Raw genomic sequence first — 14,829 nt, forward strand, 5'->3', positions numbered from 1 at the left:
CTTGTTCGAGGACGTGAGGTGCGTGTGCTTCCTATAGCATGGACGACGAAACCTTGGCTTTGATACCACTGCGATGGGAAACGCTTGCGAAACCTGTAAATCCTTGAAAAACACAACACTCTTCGAAAATACGCACAAACTCTCAAAACTCACAAACAGAACAGACAGAACAAGCATGCTAGGTACAATCTCCCCCCATAGGAGTAGTGCTCTCCTTCCACCTCCTATGTATTTATGTATATTTACCAAAAAGCTTCCGAGCAAAAATCATACAAAAGCCCCTGTGCTTTCCTCCATGCACCCTTTTACAAAAAGCCCATCTACCTTCTAGAATAGCTAGCTTTTTCTAACTTTAGTTTATACACTTAGCCAAGCCACTAATATTCCAAGATTCAAATATGTACATAACCTTTTGTAATATCAAAAATTAGGCATCAGCCTTATTCATCCCCGCATCACTGGAGTTGCGCCTACGCGCCCAAAATATGGCGATCATGCTTGCCAGATGCCATCGTCCGATCAATTACTCTTCCCTTTGATTCACACAATCAATAGTAATGAAATATTTCAAGCATAAGATAACCTTGGAATTAATCACCACAATCAATCAAACTTTCAGTATTATAGCAACGCGAAATCAATAAATCACATATGAATGGTGCACACATGTGACACATACCATCTCATGGTGCACCTGATGCTACACATGAATAAAATTGTACCGATGGTGCACACATGCTACACATACCGTCATTGCGTAAGTGGTGCACACAATGCTACACACTCGTACAGCCGCAGCCGTATATCTAGCCATGTAGGAGCACACATGCACACATACACTCGCAACCATATATCCAGCCATGTAGGAGCACACTCTGATTCATTCTACGTTGTTCGCTTCTGCTGCTTCAAACTTTGTTGCACTCTTGTACACGGTGTTTGCAATCTGATGCATGCTGCGGTTTCTTGTTCGAGGACGCGGGGGACGTGTGCTTCCCGTGTTATGGACGATGAAACCTTGGCTCTGATACCACTACGACAGGAAACGCTCGCAGAATCTGCAAATCCTTGAAAAACACAGCAACACTCTTCGAAAATACACACAAACTCTGAAAACTCACAAACGGAAGAGACAGAACAAGCAAGCTAGGTATAATCTCCCCCCATAGGAGTGGTACTCTCCTTCCACCTCCTATGTATTTATGTATATTTCCCAAAAAGCCTCTGAGCAAAAATCATACAAAAGCCCCCGTGCTTTCCTCCATGCACCTTTTTACAAAAAGCCCTTCCACATTCTAAAATAGCTAGCTTTTTCTAAAAATAAAGCTTTTTCTAACTTTAGTTGATACACTTAGCCAAGCCATTAATATTCCAAGATTCAAATATGTACATAAGCTTTTGTAATATCAAAAATTAGGCATAAGCCTTATTCATCCCCGCATCATTGGAGTGCGCCTACGTGCCCAAAATATGGCGGATCATGCTTGCCAAATGCCATCGCCTAATCAATTACTCTTCCCTTGGATTCACATAATCAATAGTAATGAAATATTCCAAGCATAAGATAACCTTGGAATTAATCACCACAATCAATCAACCTTTCAGGATTATAGCAACGCGAAATCAATAAATCACAGATGAATGGTGCACACATGCAACACATTCCATCTCATGGTGCACCTGATGCTACACATGAATAAAATCGTACGGATGGTGCACACATGCTACACATATCGTCATCGCGTAAGTGGTGCACACAATGCTACACACTCATACAGCCACAGCCGTATATCTAGCCATGTAGGAGCACACATGCACACATACAACCGCAGCCGTGTATCCAACCATGTACGAGCACACTCTAATCCGTTCTACATTGTTCACTTCTACTACTTCAAACTTCGTTGGACTCGTGTACGTGGTGTCCGCAATCTGATGGGTGATGTGGTTTCTTGTTAAAGGAGATAGGGTCTGTGTGCTTCCTGTGCTTTGGACGACAAAACCTTGGCTCTGATACCACTACGACGGGAAACGCTCGCGAAACCTGCAAATCCTTGAAAAACACATCAACACTCTTAGAACATACGCACAAACTCTCAAAACTCGCAAACGGAAGAGATAGAACAAGCGTGCTAGGCACAATCTCCCCCCATAGAAGTGGTGCTCTCCTTCTACCTCCTATGTATTTATGTATATTTCCCAAAAAGCTTCCGAGCAAAAATCATACAAAAGCCCTTGTGCTTTCCTCCATGCACCCTTTTACAAAAAGCCCATCCACCTTCTAGAATAGTTGGCTTTTTCTAAAAATAAAGCTTTTTCTAACTTTAGCTTATACACTTAGCAAAGCCACTAATATTCCAAGATTCAAATATGTACATAAGCTTTTGTAATATCAAAAATTAGGCATAAGCCTTATTCATCCCCGCATCACTACAGTTGCACCTATGCGCCCAAAATATGGCGAATCATGCTTGCCAGATGCCATCGCCCCATCAATTACTCTTCCCCTGGATTCACACAATCAATAGTAATGAAATATTTCAAGCATAAGATAACCTTGGAATTAATCACCACAATCAATAAACCTTTCAGTATTATAGCAACGCGAAATCAATAAATCACAAATGAATGGTGCACACATGCAACACATACCATCTCATGGTGCACCTGATGCTATACATGAATAAAATCGTATGGATGGTACACACATGCTACACATACCATCATCGCGTAGGTGGTGCACACAATGCTACACACTCATACAACCACAGCCGTATATCTAGCCATGTAGGAGCACACATGCACACATACAGCCATAGCTGTATATCTAGCCATGTAGGAGCACACTCTAATCCATTCTGCGTTGTTCACTTCTGCTGCTTCGAACTTTGTTGTGCTCTTATACACGGTGTCTGCAATTTGATGCGTGCTGCAGTTTCTTGTTCAAGGAAGTGGGGTGTGTGTGCTTCCCGTGCTATGGACGACAAAACCTTGGCTCTGATACCACTACGACGAGAAACGCTTGCAGAACCTGTAAATCCTTGAAAAACACAGCAACACTCTTCGAAAATACACACAAACTCTCAAAACTCACAAATGGAAGAGACAGAACAAGCGTGCTGGGTACAATCTCTCGCCATAGGAGTGGTGGCCTCCTTCCACCTCCTATGTATTTATGTATATTTTCCAAAAAGCTTCCGAGCAAAAATCATACAAAAGCCCTTGTGCTTTCCTCCATGCACCCTTTTACAAAAAGCCCATCTACCTTCTAGAATAGCTAGCTTTTTCTAAAAATAAAGCTTTTTCTAACTTTAGTTTATACACTTAGCCAAGCCACTAATATTTCAAAATTCAAATATGTACATAAGCTTTTGTAATATCAAAAGTTAGGCATCAGCCTTATTCATCCCCGCATCACTGGAGTTGCAGCTACGCACCGAAAATATGGCGGATCATGCTTGCCAGATGCCATTGCCCAATCAATTACTCTTCCCCTGGCTTCACACAATCATTAGTACTGAAATATTTCATGCATAAGATAACCTTGGAATTAATCACCACAATCAATCAACTTTTCAGTATTATAGCAACATGAAATCAATACATCACAAATGAATGGTGCACACATGCAACACATACCATCTCATGATGCACCTAATGCTACACATGAATAAAATCGTACCGATGGTGCACACATGCTACACATACCATCATCGCGTCAGTGGTGCAGACAATGCTACACACTCATATAGCTGCAGCCATATATCCAGCCATGTAGGAGCACACATACAGCCGCAGCAAAATCTCTAGCCATGTAGGAGCACACTCTGATCCATTCTGCGTTGTTTGCTTCTGTTGCTTCGAACTTCGTTGCGCTCTTATACGTGGTGTCTGCAATCTTATGCACGCTGTGGTTTCTTGTTTGAGGATGCAGGGTGTGTGTGCTTCCTGTGCTATGGACGATGAAACCTTGGCTCTAATACCACTGCGATGGGAAACGCTCGCGAAACCTGCAAATCCTTGAAAAACATAGCAACACTCTTCGAAAATATGCACAAGCTCTCAAAACTCACAAACGGAAGAGACAGAACAAGCGTGCTGAGTACAATCTCCCCACATAGGAGTGGTGCTCTCCTTCCACTTCCTATGTATTTATGTATATTTCCCAAAAAGCTTCCGAGCAAAAATCATACAAAAGCCCTTGTGCTTTCCTCCATGCACCCTTTTACAAAAAGCCCATCCACCTTCTAGAATGGCTGGCTTTTTCTAAAACTAAAGCTTTTTCTAACTTTAGTTTACACACAGCCAAGCCATTAATATTCCAAGATTCAAATATGTACATAAGCTTTTATAATATCAAAAATTAGGCATAAGCCTTATTCATCCCCGCATCACTAGAGTTGCGCCTACGCGTCCAAAATATGGCCAATCATGCTTGCTAGATGCCATCGCCCCATGAATTACTCTTCCCTTGGATTCACACAATTAATAGTAATGAAATATTTCAAGCATAAGACAACCTTGGAATCAATCACCACAATCAATCAACCTTTCAGTATTATAGCAACGCGAAATCAATAAATCACAGATGAATGGTGCACACATGCGACACATACCATCTCATGGTGCACCTGATGCTACACATGAATAAAATCGTATGGATGGTGCACACATGCTACACATACCGTCATCACATAAGTGGTGCACACAATGCTACACACTCATATAGCTGTAGTCGTATATCCAGCCATGTAGGAGCACACATGCATCACTACGGAACAACGAGCACACATGCATCAGCTGCGCGACAAAAATGCTGGATCTCACTAAACTAAATACTAAAGGATTAAATTAATGGGATAATTCTGATTCTCATAACAGTTTCAATGTGGAAGCATTTCCAAGAATACATTGACGAATCCTCACAATATTCTTGGATGATTTCTTTATGTCAAATTTGGGTGATAGCTTCACGATCAAAAAATATAAAATTGATGCCATTCAAAAGACGAAGGACCCAACAATGTCAGGCGAGTACACTCATTCATAGGTTTCCCCCTCATAAAAAATCTCACAATAGTTTGACTTCTCTCTGTGCCCTCTCTTAACACTACTCTATTAGCTAACAATATAAGACATGAAGTTTGAGTGGAATGAAGCTTGACGCAAAGCATTCTAGATGTTGTAGGAGATAACCATAAAATCAAAAGGCCAAACTAGAATTTGATCTTCCATGTGCATTTCGATGCATCGAAGATGGTGATTGGGTCCATCTTGGCTCAACCAAATAGAAACTTGGATTTTTGCATCTGCTCCATGAGCTGAATGTTCTCAATAGTGGAGATGAACTACTTAAAAACGAAAAGGGAAGCCCTACACATTGTGTACCATGTCCAAAAATTTTGGCACTACCTTTTTGGCAACTCATTCTCCTCTATGTGGATCATCAGACATTGCTCTAGTTGATCAACAAATACATCATGAAGCCACAATTGATCATGGGGATTCTACTGCTATAAGAGTTTACCTTGAAGACATCCACAAAATTGATTCATCTCATTGTGAACTCGATTACTTGTCTTGTTCAAAGGACAAGAAATCTAGCAAAGGGATAGATGATAGTATAGCTAGTGCTAGTCTATTCACGGTGTTTATATACTAAGGCAAGCATAAAGAGATCATCAATGCAAAGATGCAAGCACAAAAAAATAGCAAAGTATAGCCCTCAAATCCTTGGATACTTGTACTAAGAAGGAGGAACATGGTCCTCTAGTGATGCATCTTTTTGCACAAGAGAGAAATCATTATGAATGAAGCCCATGAAGGTGTTGTTGGTGGTCATTTCTCCACACTAGTCATAGTAAGAAAGACCATAAGTGTAGGACTATGGTCACTGGTGGAGCACCATATAGATTGCAAAGTAACTTGAATAATCATGATGCATTCCAATGAGTTGGAAGAAGATCAAATGCCATTAGGCCGATCTCCCCATGCCATAACCATCCCAAAAGTGGGGATTTGATTTCATTAGTCCATGCATGCATCTTGGGAAAAATGAAACCATGGTGGTTGCATGATTGAGTATGGCACCAAGTGGACCAAAGAAAAAGGTGCACACAATGCTACACACTCATACAGTCGCAGCCGTATATCCAGCCATGTAGGAGCACACATGCATCACTAGGAAACAGTGAGCACACATGCATTAGCTGCACGACAAAAATGCTGGATCTCACTAAACTAAATACTGAAGGATCGAATTAATGGGATAATTCCGATTCTCGTAACAGTTTCAATGTGGAAGCATTTCCAAGAATATATTGACAACTCCTCACAATATTCTTGGATGATTTCTCTATGTCAATTTTGGGTGATAGCTTCACGATCGAAAAATATAAAATTGATGCCATTCAAAAGACGAAGGACCCAAAAATGTCAAGCGAGTACACTCATTCATAGGTTTCCCCCTCATAAAAAATCTCACAATAGTTTGCCTTCTCTCTGTGCCCTCTCTTAACACTACTCCATTAGCTAACAGTATAAGACATGAAGTTTGAGTGGAATGAAGCTCGACGCAAAGCATTCTAGATGTTGTAGGAGATAACCATAAAATCAAAAGGCCAAACTAGAATTTGATCTTCCATGTGCATTTGGATGCATCGAAGATGGTGATTGGGTCCATCTTGGCTCAACCAAATGGAAACTTGGATTTTTGCATCTATTACATGAGCTGAATGTTCTCAATAGTGGAGATGAACTACTTAAAATCCAAAAGGGAAGCCCTACACATTTTGTACCATGTCCAAAAATTTTGGCACTACCTTTTCGGCAACTCATTCTCCTCTATGTGGATCATCAGACATGCTCTAGTTGATCAACAAATACATCATGAAGCCACAATTGATCATGGGGATTCTATTGCTATAAGAGTTTACCTTGCAGATCATCCACAAAATTGATTCATCTCATTGTGAAGTTGATTACTTGTCTTGTTCAAAGGACAAGAAATCCAACAAAGGGATAGATGATAGTATAGCTAGTGCTAGTCTATTCACGGTGTTTATCTACTAAGGCAAGCATAAAGAGATCATCAATGCAAAGATGCAAGCATAGAAAGATAGCAAAGTATGGCCCTCAAATCCTTGGATACTTGTACTAAAAAGGAGGAACATGGTCCTCTAGTGATGCATCTTTTTGCACAAGAGAAATCATTATGAATGAAGCCCATTAAGGTGTTGTTGGTGGTCATTTCTCCACACTAGTCATAGTAAGAAAGACCATAAGTGTAGGACTATGGTCATTGGTGGAGCACAATATAGATTGCAAAGTAACTTGAAGAATCATGATGCATTCCAATGAGTTGGTAGAAGATCAAATGCCATTAGGCCGATCTCCCCATGCCATAGCCATTCCAAAAGTGGGGATTTGATTTCAGTAGTCCATGCATGCATCTTGGGAAAAATGATTACATGGTGGTTGCATGATTGAGTATGGCACCAAGTGGACCAAAGAAAAAGCCTTGAGAGACAAGACGGCCTAAAGGACCACATGAGATTATCATCTGCAAATTTAGGTGTCCCATTGAAATCATGTCTTACCAAGGAATTCAATTTATCCATTTAATCACATTGACATCATGACAAATTAAATTCTTGATTCAACACAAGAAATTCACAACATATTATCTGCTTGCAAATGTCAAACCAAAGCAAACAAACAAATTGGTCAAAATGATTCTTCACAAGACAGTGAATGAGAACCTAAATGATTTGGATCACAAGGCCTATCGAACAACATTCAAGGCCACAACAAAGCACACTCAACTCCACTTCGCATTTGGTCTTGAGGCAATTGTAACAGTGGAATTCCTTGTTCCAAACCCAAGGGTGGTCGTCCAAAGTACGAATGGCCAAGAAGAAGACCTCAAGAAGTGACTAGACAGGTTGTCCAAAATCAATGAATTGAGACTGAGAGTAGCCTTGATGCAAACTATAATCTAGTGGAGGAGAAATGCATGGTGTGGCCGCCATATAAATAAATGAATATTCAAAGATGAGATGCTGGTGTTGTTATATAGTATCCCAATTGCAGCATACCTGATTTTTCTTCATAAATAAGGTTATCAACATTTTTCATAACAATGTTATATTATTGAAGGAAGCGACTCTGTTTTGAAGGCCACTAGTTTGCTGGAAGTTGCCATTGCAAACAATAATTCTTTAGTATGCTATTTTCAGTGATTATGTTTTGAAGGCTACTGATTTTGTAAAAGCTATTAAGAAAGGCTTTTTTTGGCTATGGGTTTCCAAGTGCTTCAATATCTCCTTAGAAGAATTCCTTCTGTACAGGCCCCCACGATGTTGTTTATTCCACTTGTAATTAGTACGCACGAGCAGTGGATCACATTAACATAACGCCTATGTTTAATTAAAAGCCGAATTCAAATTAAGCTAAGCATTGTGGTTGATTTAACGAAGCGGCACGTGTCGCAAAACAAAAAACTGGCAGGACAAAAATATGCGCCTTGCATTCCAAAATTTTCTCCGCCCCCTCGCGCACAATATAATGCATGAGAGAGGGAAAGCAGGGGTGTGGGGTGAGGGAAAGGAGGGCAGAGGGGAGGGAGAGGCGAGGAAGGGGGGAGGCTAGAGGGGAGGCAGGCAGAGGAAAGGGAGAGACAAGGAAGAGGGAGGCGAAGAAGAGTCTCGTAAGGAAGAGGGGAGTCGAGGAAGGGAGGAGAACGGGGGGAGGAGGTGTGGAAGGGAGGTGGAGGGCAGAGGTGAGAGATACAGAGCGGTGAGGCAGGCCGCGACGTGGGAGGGAGATGAGAGGCGTTAATTGAGAGATAGACTTAGGTTAATTAGAGGGCCAGCCCGCAGAGCAAGCCAGCGATTAGGGAGCGAGAGAGACGGAGCGAGGGAGAGGCACAAGAAGGCAAGCAGCACTTTAGGAATTTTCTTTGCAAAATTAGAGATGTTTTGCAATTCACTCGAGCTCAAAAGCGTTAGTGTTCTGTGAGCTACAGATCTTTGAAGACGAGCAAGCCATTAGACGAGCGAAAATAGGGAAGAGGTTTGTTATCATCACGTTTTTCAAAAGCAACAATCTAGTTGTTCCTTTCTTTAAGTTGTTGTAGCTTCTTTTTTGCTATAGCTACTCATTCCCTCTAACTACTATGCAACATGGCTGACTACTCTCAGACATGCTCTCTACAATGTTCTTGAACCTTACTTTTTGGCTGATGTTTTTCAAAATGCCTTCAGATGGTTGCTACGTCCTTATCTACATATTTATATGCGCGCGCACGCGCACACACACACGTGTGTGTATATGTATGTATGAATGTACACACAAACACACACTTTTTTTTTTGGGTGTTTGATAATCTGATGTGTCTTCCATCAATGATGGTCTGAAAAACAGTATATTTCATCTATTTGCATGCACACAACTTTGAGAATATGCCATACTTCCATTTAAGATGAATCGAAATTGCAATGTCAAGGCCCTTTTTATGCCATACAACTCCCATGGTTAAGAGCTGTTTAAAAAGGAACTCGGGCCGTGGTGGCCATGCAATTTATTCAAAAGCATATAATCGTTGTCCTGCACCTTTTTACGATTATGGAGACTAGAATAGCAATCAGTTTGATGACATGGATGGCCAGGCTAATAACCTGCCAGACTTCAAAAAATGAAGACACCTAGAGATCTTCAAATTGCTTTACTAAATTTAATCTGCACTAGGAAAATGCCAATGCCTGTAATCTATTTCAAAATCGCAGTGTGCAAACCCAGGCGACATTTTAGCCAGTGTTTTGCATACCTGCTGCAATTCCCTTCATGGTAAGAATCAAAGTATCCTCCAGACCAGGTGCATACTCTGTAGTGGTATTCAAGGTAACAAGCTCAGCTGCAGGCTTGCTATGACTTGATGGCATTTCGGTGCCACTAGATTGGAATTTTTCATCTCTCATTTTTCTTAAAGTGTAGACTTGCTGGACATTCAGTATTGTGATATAGGGTTCCCGAAGTTTCAGGCGTTGCCTCAATGTAGGGTTTCCTTCAAGCAGTTCTCTATGCCCTGCTACCTGCATTTTCAAAAAGAAGAAGATATCAGACCTTTCTTAAAGAACAAACAAACATCACAAATCCAAACTCATGCCTCCTGAGATCATTTTCTGAAATCCAAAGGACTGACCAGTAACAGAAGGTTTCTTGTCTCTTCATATTTTCTCCTCAGACTATCACCAAAATTCTTCAAGTCATCAGATAGTAGAAATTTTTCATACAATGCAGCAATCCTTGGGTCCCCCTTAGCAAAAACCATCTCTATCAGGTCAATAGTTACTCGAAAGAAAGGCCATTCATTGTACATTTCCTGTAATACATGCAAGTTCTTGTTGTCTTTGTTTACTGCATGTTTTAGTGCCGAACCAATTCCAAGCCAAACTGGAAGATGAAATCTTGTTTGTGTCCAGGCAAAAATCCATGGAATTGCACGGAGTGATTCAATTCCCTCACTACGTTTTCTTTTTGATGGGCGGCTGCCAATGTTCATTCGCCCATATTCCAGCTCAGGAGTCACCTGATATACAGGAGCATCATTGAAACAGTTAGATCACAGTGACAATGCCTGTCAAATAGACCAACTGGATTATGCATTGTTCAACATGATTGATGACTGAAATCTCTAGAGTTGAAAGAGATATACACCAACATACCGCTCGAAAATATTCTACAAAGCGAGGCTCTTTAAACACCACTGAGCGGTACTCCTCAGTTGCAATGGGTGTAATTTCATCCATCAAAGACCTCCATTCAGGCTTGGGTGCTCTCGGAGGATGCATTCCGTGCTCTAGTGTGGCAGCAGTAAAGCGTTGCAAGGTGCGAAAGCACAAATGCTCCATTCCGAAGGATTGTTCAATGACTTCTCCTTGGACAGTAACTCGCAAGGAGCCATGGATTGTATCAGGAGGCTGAGATAATATAGCAAGATGCGTTGGGCCTCCGCCTCTTCCAACAGAGCCCCCACGCCCATGGAAAATGGTGAGTTTTACTCCAAACTGTCGAGCTACCTTTACACAATCTTCCTGTGTCTTGAACATCTGCCATGCAGCTGAGAGCCTCCCAGCATCTTTCCCAGAATCCGAGTATCCAATCATGACTTCTTGCTTCCCATTTATTCTATTGCGATACCAGTCAATTGAAAATAAGCGAGTCAAAGAAGCAGGAGCAGATTGCAGATCTGCAAGTTTCTCAAAGAGAGGAACAACCCTCAAGGGCTGAGCTATGTGGCATTCTCGCTGCAAAAGTTCCACAACTAAAACGTCCGAAGGCGCAGTAGCCATAGATATAATGTAAGCCCCAAAAGAGTCGTTTGGTAACTCTGAGATTACCCGAAAAGCATTTAGAACATCTCGAATCTCCTGGGTTTCCGGTAGATCCCGTCCAAACAGTGGCCGCTTTCCTTGTAGTTCTGACAATAGCCATGCTTGTCTTTGCTCCTCTGGCCACTCTTTGTATGATCCTAGCTCAAGGTATTGGGTAATCGCATCAATAACATCATTATGGCGATCAGATTCCTGCCGAATGTCCAGCCTAACCAAACTGAGGCCAAAACACGAAACCTGACGCAAGAAGTCAAGAAGGCTGCCATCTGCAATGGGCTTGTCGCCAGTTTCACAAAGTGAACGATAGCATAACTCTAGAGGCTCCAGTATCTGCATAAAAAGGATAAAGATAATGTGATAGACTGTTTGAAACAGCACATATCACCACAACAAGACAGATACTCCTTGAATCTCAGTTGTAAGAAAATGACCCTTAATGCCTATTACATTGTAGGCCAATGGAATTTCAAGCCTGCTTGTTATAGCTTCATGCTATGGCTTTTCTGCCCATCAGAAAAGCTTATAAGAGAATACACATACGACTATTGACGAGATACAATACAGCATTGCTCTTGGTTAGGATGTATATGTTTTGCACTGTCTAGAAATATACCTGTTCTTTAGACGAGAAAGTGTCCTCTTGTGGTATGTCAGACTTCCCGCTAGCCAATAGTTGCCGGTAACGCTCACGTGTTTGGTACAATTTATCACGAATCTCTCCAAGAATTACACGAAATGGTTCATTGGGAGGAATTGGCTTCCAGAATTCTGCAAGACAATACATTAATGAGATGGTCTTCCGTGTACCACTTTTATAATTGTTGGTAAGTACTTGTACATTACAGAGAGACCAACACTGGAACTTTTATCAATTTTGTAGGTAACTTTTCATAAAATCTAGTACACCAAAGAAAAAGGGCGGGCCCGCCCAAAGGAGGAGTATCAACTGAGCTGACTACACAAATCTGAACTTTCATATAATTTTTCTCCCGATGTGAATAGAATCAGTGGAGATGTCAGAAATGATCCTAGTAATCAAGATAGTTCATAATACATTGTTTAGATCAGCTTTACCCATGTAATACTTGGCCCCTTTTTTCTCCACAGCAACAATCTCATCAACTCGTGCTCTCAGTTCTGCACTACCCCGCCACATAGACAACTGCGAAACAAAAAAAATTTTGGTGTCCTTGATCCACATTTGATATAAAGCAAAGTTAAGAATTGAGAAGCATTCAATATTTAGAAATTGTTGACATAAGACAGCAGTTTTAAAAGTGCAACAAAATCTCACAAATCGCACTTACAGACCTCAAACATTAGATCCTCAATTTTTGAAAGATACAAGTTTGCAGCCATCAATCTTGCCAGCAAGCAAACATCACGTGTCACCTCTGGAGAGACCCTTGGATTACCTGAAAATGATAGCAATGAAGCCAGCATTCTGTGTTTGCTTTTGAAAACAATTTTTTATACGAAAGATTAGCACCAGCCCATCTTATGACCTTAAGGCAGTAAAATGATATTGAAACTTAACAATGAGATTAACAAGCTGTTACCATCTCGATCACCTCCCATCCATGACGAGAACTGAATAAGAGGAACACTGTATGGCAAAGTTTCATTTACACCAATTGATTTGAGTGCTGTGTCCACACGGCGCAAAAACTTTGGAAGACCATTCCATATAATTTCGTGAAAATAGCTCATTCCAGCACGCATTTCATCTTGTGGAGCAGGAGGAGTTCGCTTTATCTCATCAGTCCGGAATGCAGCTTGAATCTGAAAAGAAAAGAAGCCTGCTTTATACATCTGGTTTGTATTACTAGGTAATCATAATGCTGTAGTGAACAATCTAAATGTGACAGCTGAAATGCATATCCATTTTACACGAATGGTGTATCATATATATACACTTGTCCATATTGTCAACACAATAACAATACTCCAGCTCCTTAAACCCTTGGTCTCTTGCTCCCAATCACTATCCTCCCTCACCATACTTGACCCTGACGCCCTACTATTCCAACCCCTCCCAGAACCCCAACCCTTCGTCCTTAGTGTCCCAATCCGTGATGATGGTTGGATGAAATATACACTTGTGGAAGGGTATACTTTTTTGTCAGGTCACTTCCCATGAGGCACAATCCTTCAGAAGAGCTACAATCAAGAGCCAAATTTCCCAAAGAGGCATATGCTTATGAAGAGGATACGTCCCTATACCTTCTCATCAAGAATTGGAGTTTCTCTGCTTCGATCTCTACAAGATGCTCATTACTTTGGAGACCTTCCTCAGGTCCAGTTGGAAGTTTTTTATTACTGTTTTCAGTAGCTGTTCCACTTTGGGACAGCTATGAATGTAAATGCTTTCTTAATGCAAAATTTCTTTTACCAAAAAATGAAAAATGTGTGTGTGTGTGTGTGTGTGTGAGAGAGAGAGAGAGAGAGAGAGAGAGAGAGAATGGACTGCTGTACTGCCGACCAGTACAGCCTATATATAGCCTAAAGGCCCTCCATAGGCACCTATAACTGCCCTACACGTGGACTTGCTTCTCAGAGGGTGTGCTTCAGTCCTACGCCTGCCCTAGTTCTGGGCATATACTCAATCCTATGTGCTGACCAAAGTGACCCCATGGGCTGCCCTTAAAGTAACTAAAGGAGGCTATACTTTTGCTGCCCACATGACAGCACGTCTTCTGCCCACATGGCAGCCTCTGTCAATTCCCCGACAGGTGCCAATGTGACATAATCTAGACCTTTACATAGAAGGGTGTCAAGCCCCGCAGCACTCCCCCTAAGGGGGATCATAGGTGGGGCATTGAATCTGAATCTGAAAGGGGAAAATGGAACTTTAGACCTCTCAAATGACACACCATGGTGCGATACCATGCTGTCAAACAATCCTCCATCAGCTCCTATGGAGAAGCTTTCAGGGCAAGTCAACAACGTCTTCATCATCTCGTCTATGAACCTGCAATATCTTTAAGTACCTTTCCTCATCATACAAGTGAGACCATCTTGGAACACTGGTACAACAGGGGTCTAAGTCGCAAACACTCTCCTTCAAGGTACGTAGGCACCAACACGTCCATCTAGTCATCCCTCTAAGAAGCTAGGAACACACCAAACCCTGCATAGTGGGTCTATTTCAGCCTAGTTCCTATAAACCTGTGAAGTGAGATCCTAGTGGCTGCTCCACATAGACCATACTAGTGCCCCTCCAGAGGCTTTGGAACTGCTCCCAGCTGCCGCCAAAACCAAGCCCTTTTTTTTTTTGGCAAGAAAAGTACTTCATTAAGTATGAATAAAAACCGCAGAGCAAGCTCAAGTGCAGGAGTACATCATGTCAAGCATGAGAAAAAACAGCTCAGAATGAGCAAACAAAAATACTAGGTGGTGGCTGAAAATGCCACCTCATCCTTGAAGGAGAGTCAGA

At 41.5% G+C, this 14,829-nt stretch overlaps 1 protein-coding gene across 2 annotated transcripts in view; it reads right to left on the reverse strand.

Annotated features, from left to right (window-relative positions):
- Positions 1 to 9,478: 9,478 nt before the first annotated feature.
- Positions 9,479 to 14,829, reverse strand: part of LOC147887950 (phosphoenolpyruvate carboxylase 2-like) — a 62,533-nt gene continuing 57,182 nt past the window's right edge. For both annotated transcript variants that reach the window (XM_087393110.1, XM_087393109.1), the window contains 7 exons: positions 12,953 to 13,175; positions 12,705 to 12,808; positions 12,468 to 12,555; positions 12,007 to 12,161; positions 10,725 to 11,723; positions 10,202 to 10,588; positions 9,479 to 10,091 (listed from right to left, as the gene is read on the reverse strand). In XM_087393110.1, coding sequence (XP_087249236.1) covers positions 9,807 to 10,091; positions 10,202 to 10,588; positions 10,725 to 11,723; positions 12,007 to 12,161; positions 12,468 to 12,555; positions 12,705 to 12,808; positions 12,953 to 13,175 — 2,241 coding nt within the window. In that variant the 3' untranslated portion in view covers positions 9,479 to 9,806. The remainder of the gene's footprint in view (positions 10,092 to 10,201; positions 10,589 to 10,724; positions 11,724 to 12,006; positions 12,162 to 12,467; positions 12,556 to 12,704; positions 12,809 to 12,952; positions 13,176 to 14,829) is intronic.

The sequence above is a fragment of the Dipteris shenzhenensis genome, chromosome 22 (assembly GCF_047967505.1).
Source record: "Dipteris shenzhenensis isolate YYH24624 ecotype China chromosome 22, Dip_SZ_1.0, whole genome shotgun sequence".
In the NCBI taxonomy this organism is placed as follows: Eukaryota; Viridiplantae; Streptophyta; class Polypodiopsida; order Gleicheniales; family Dipteridaceae; genus Dipteris; species Dipteris shenzhenensis.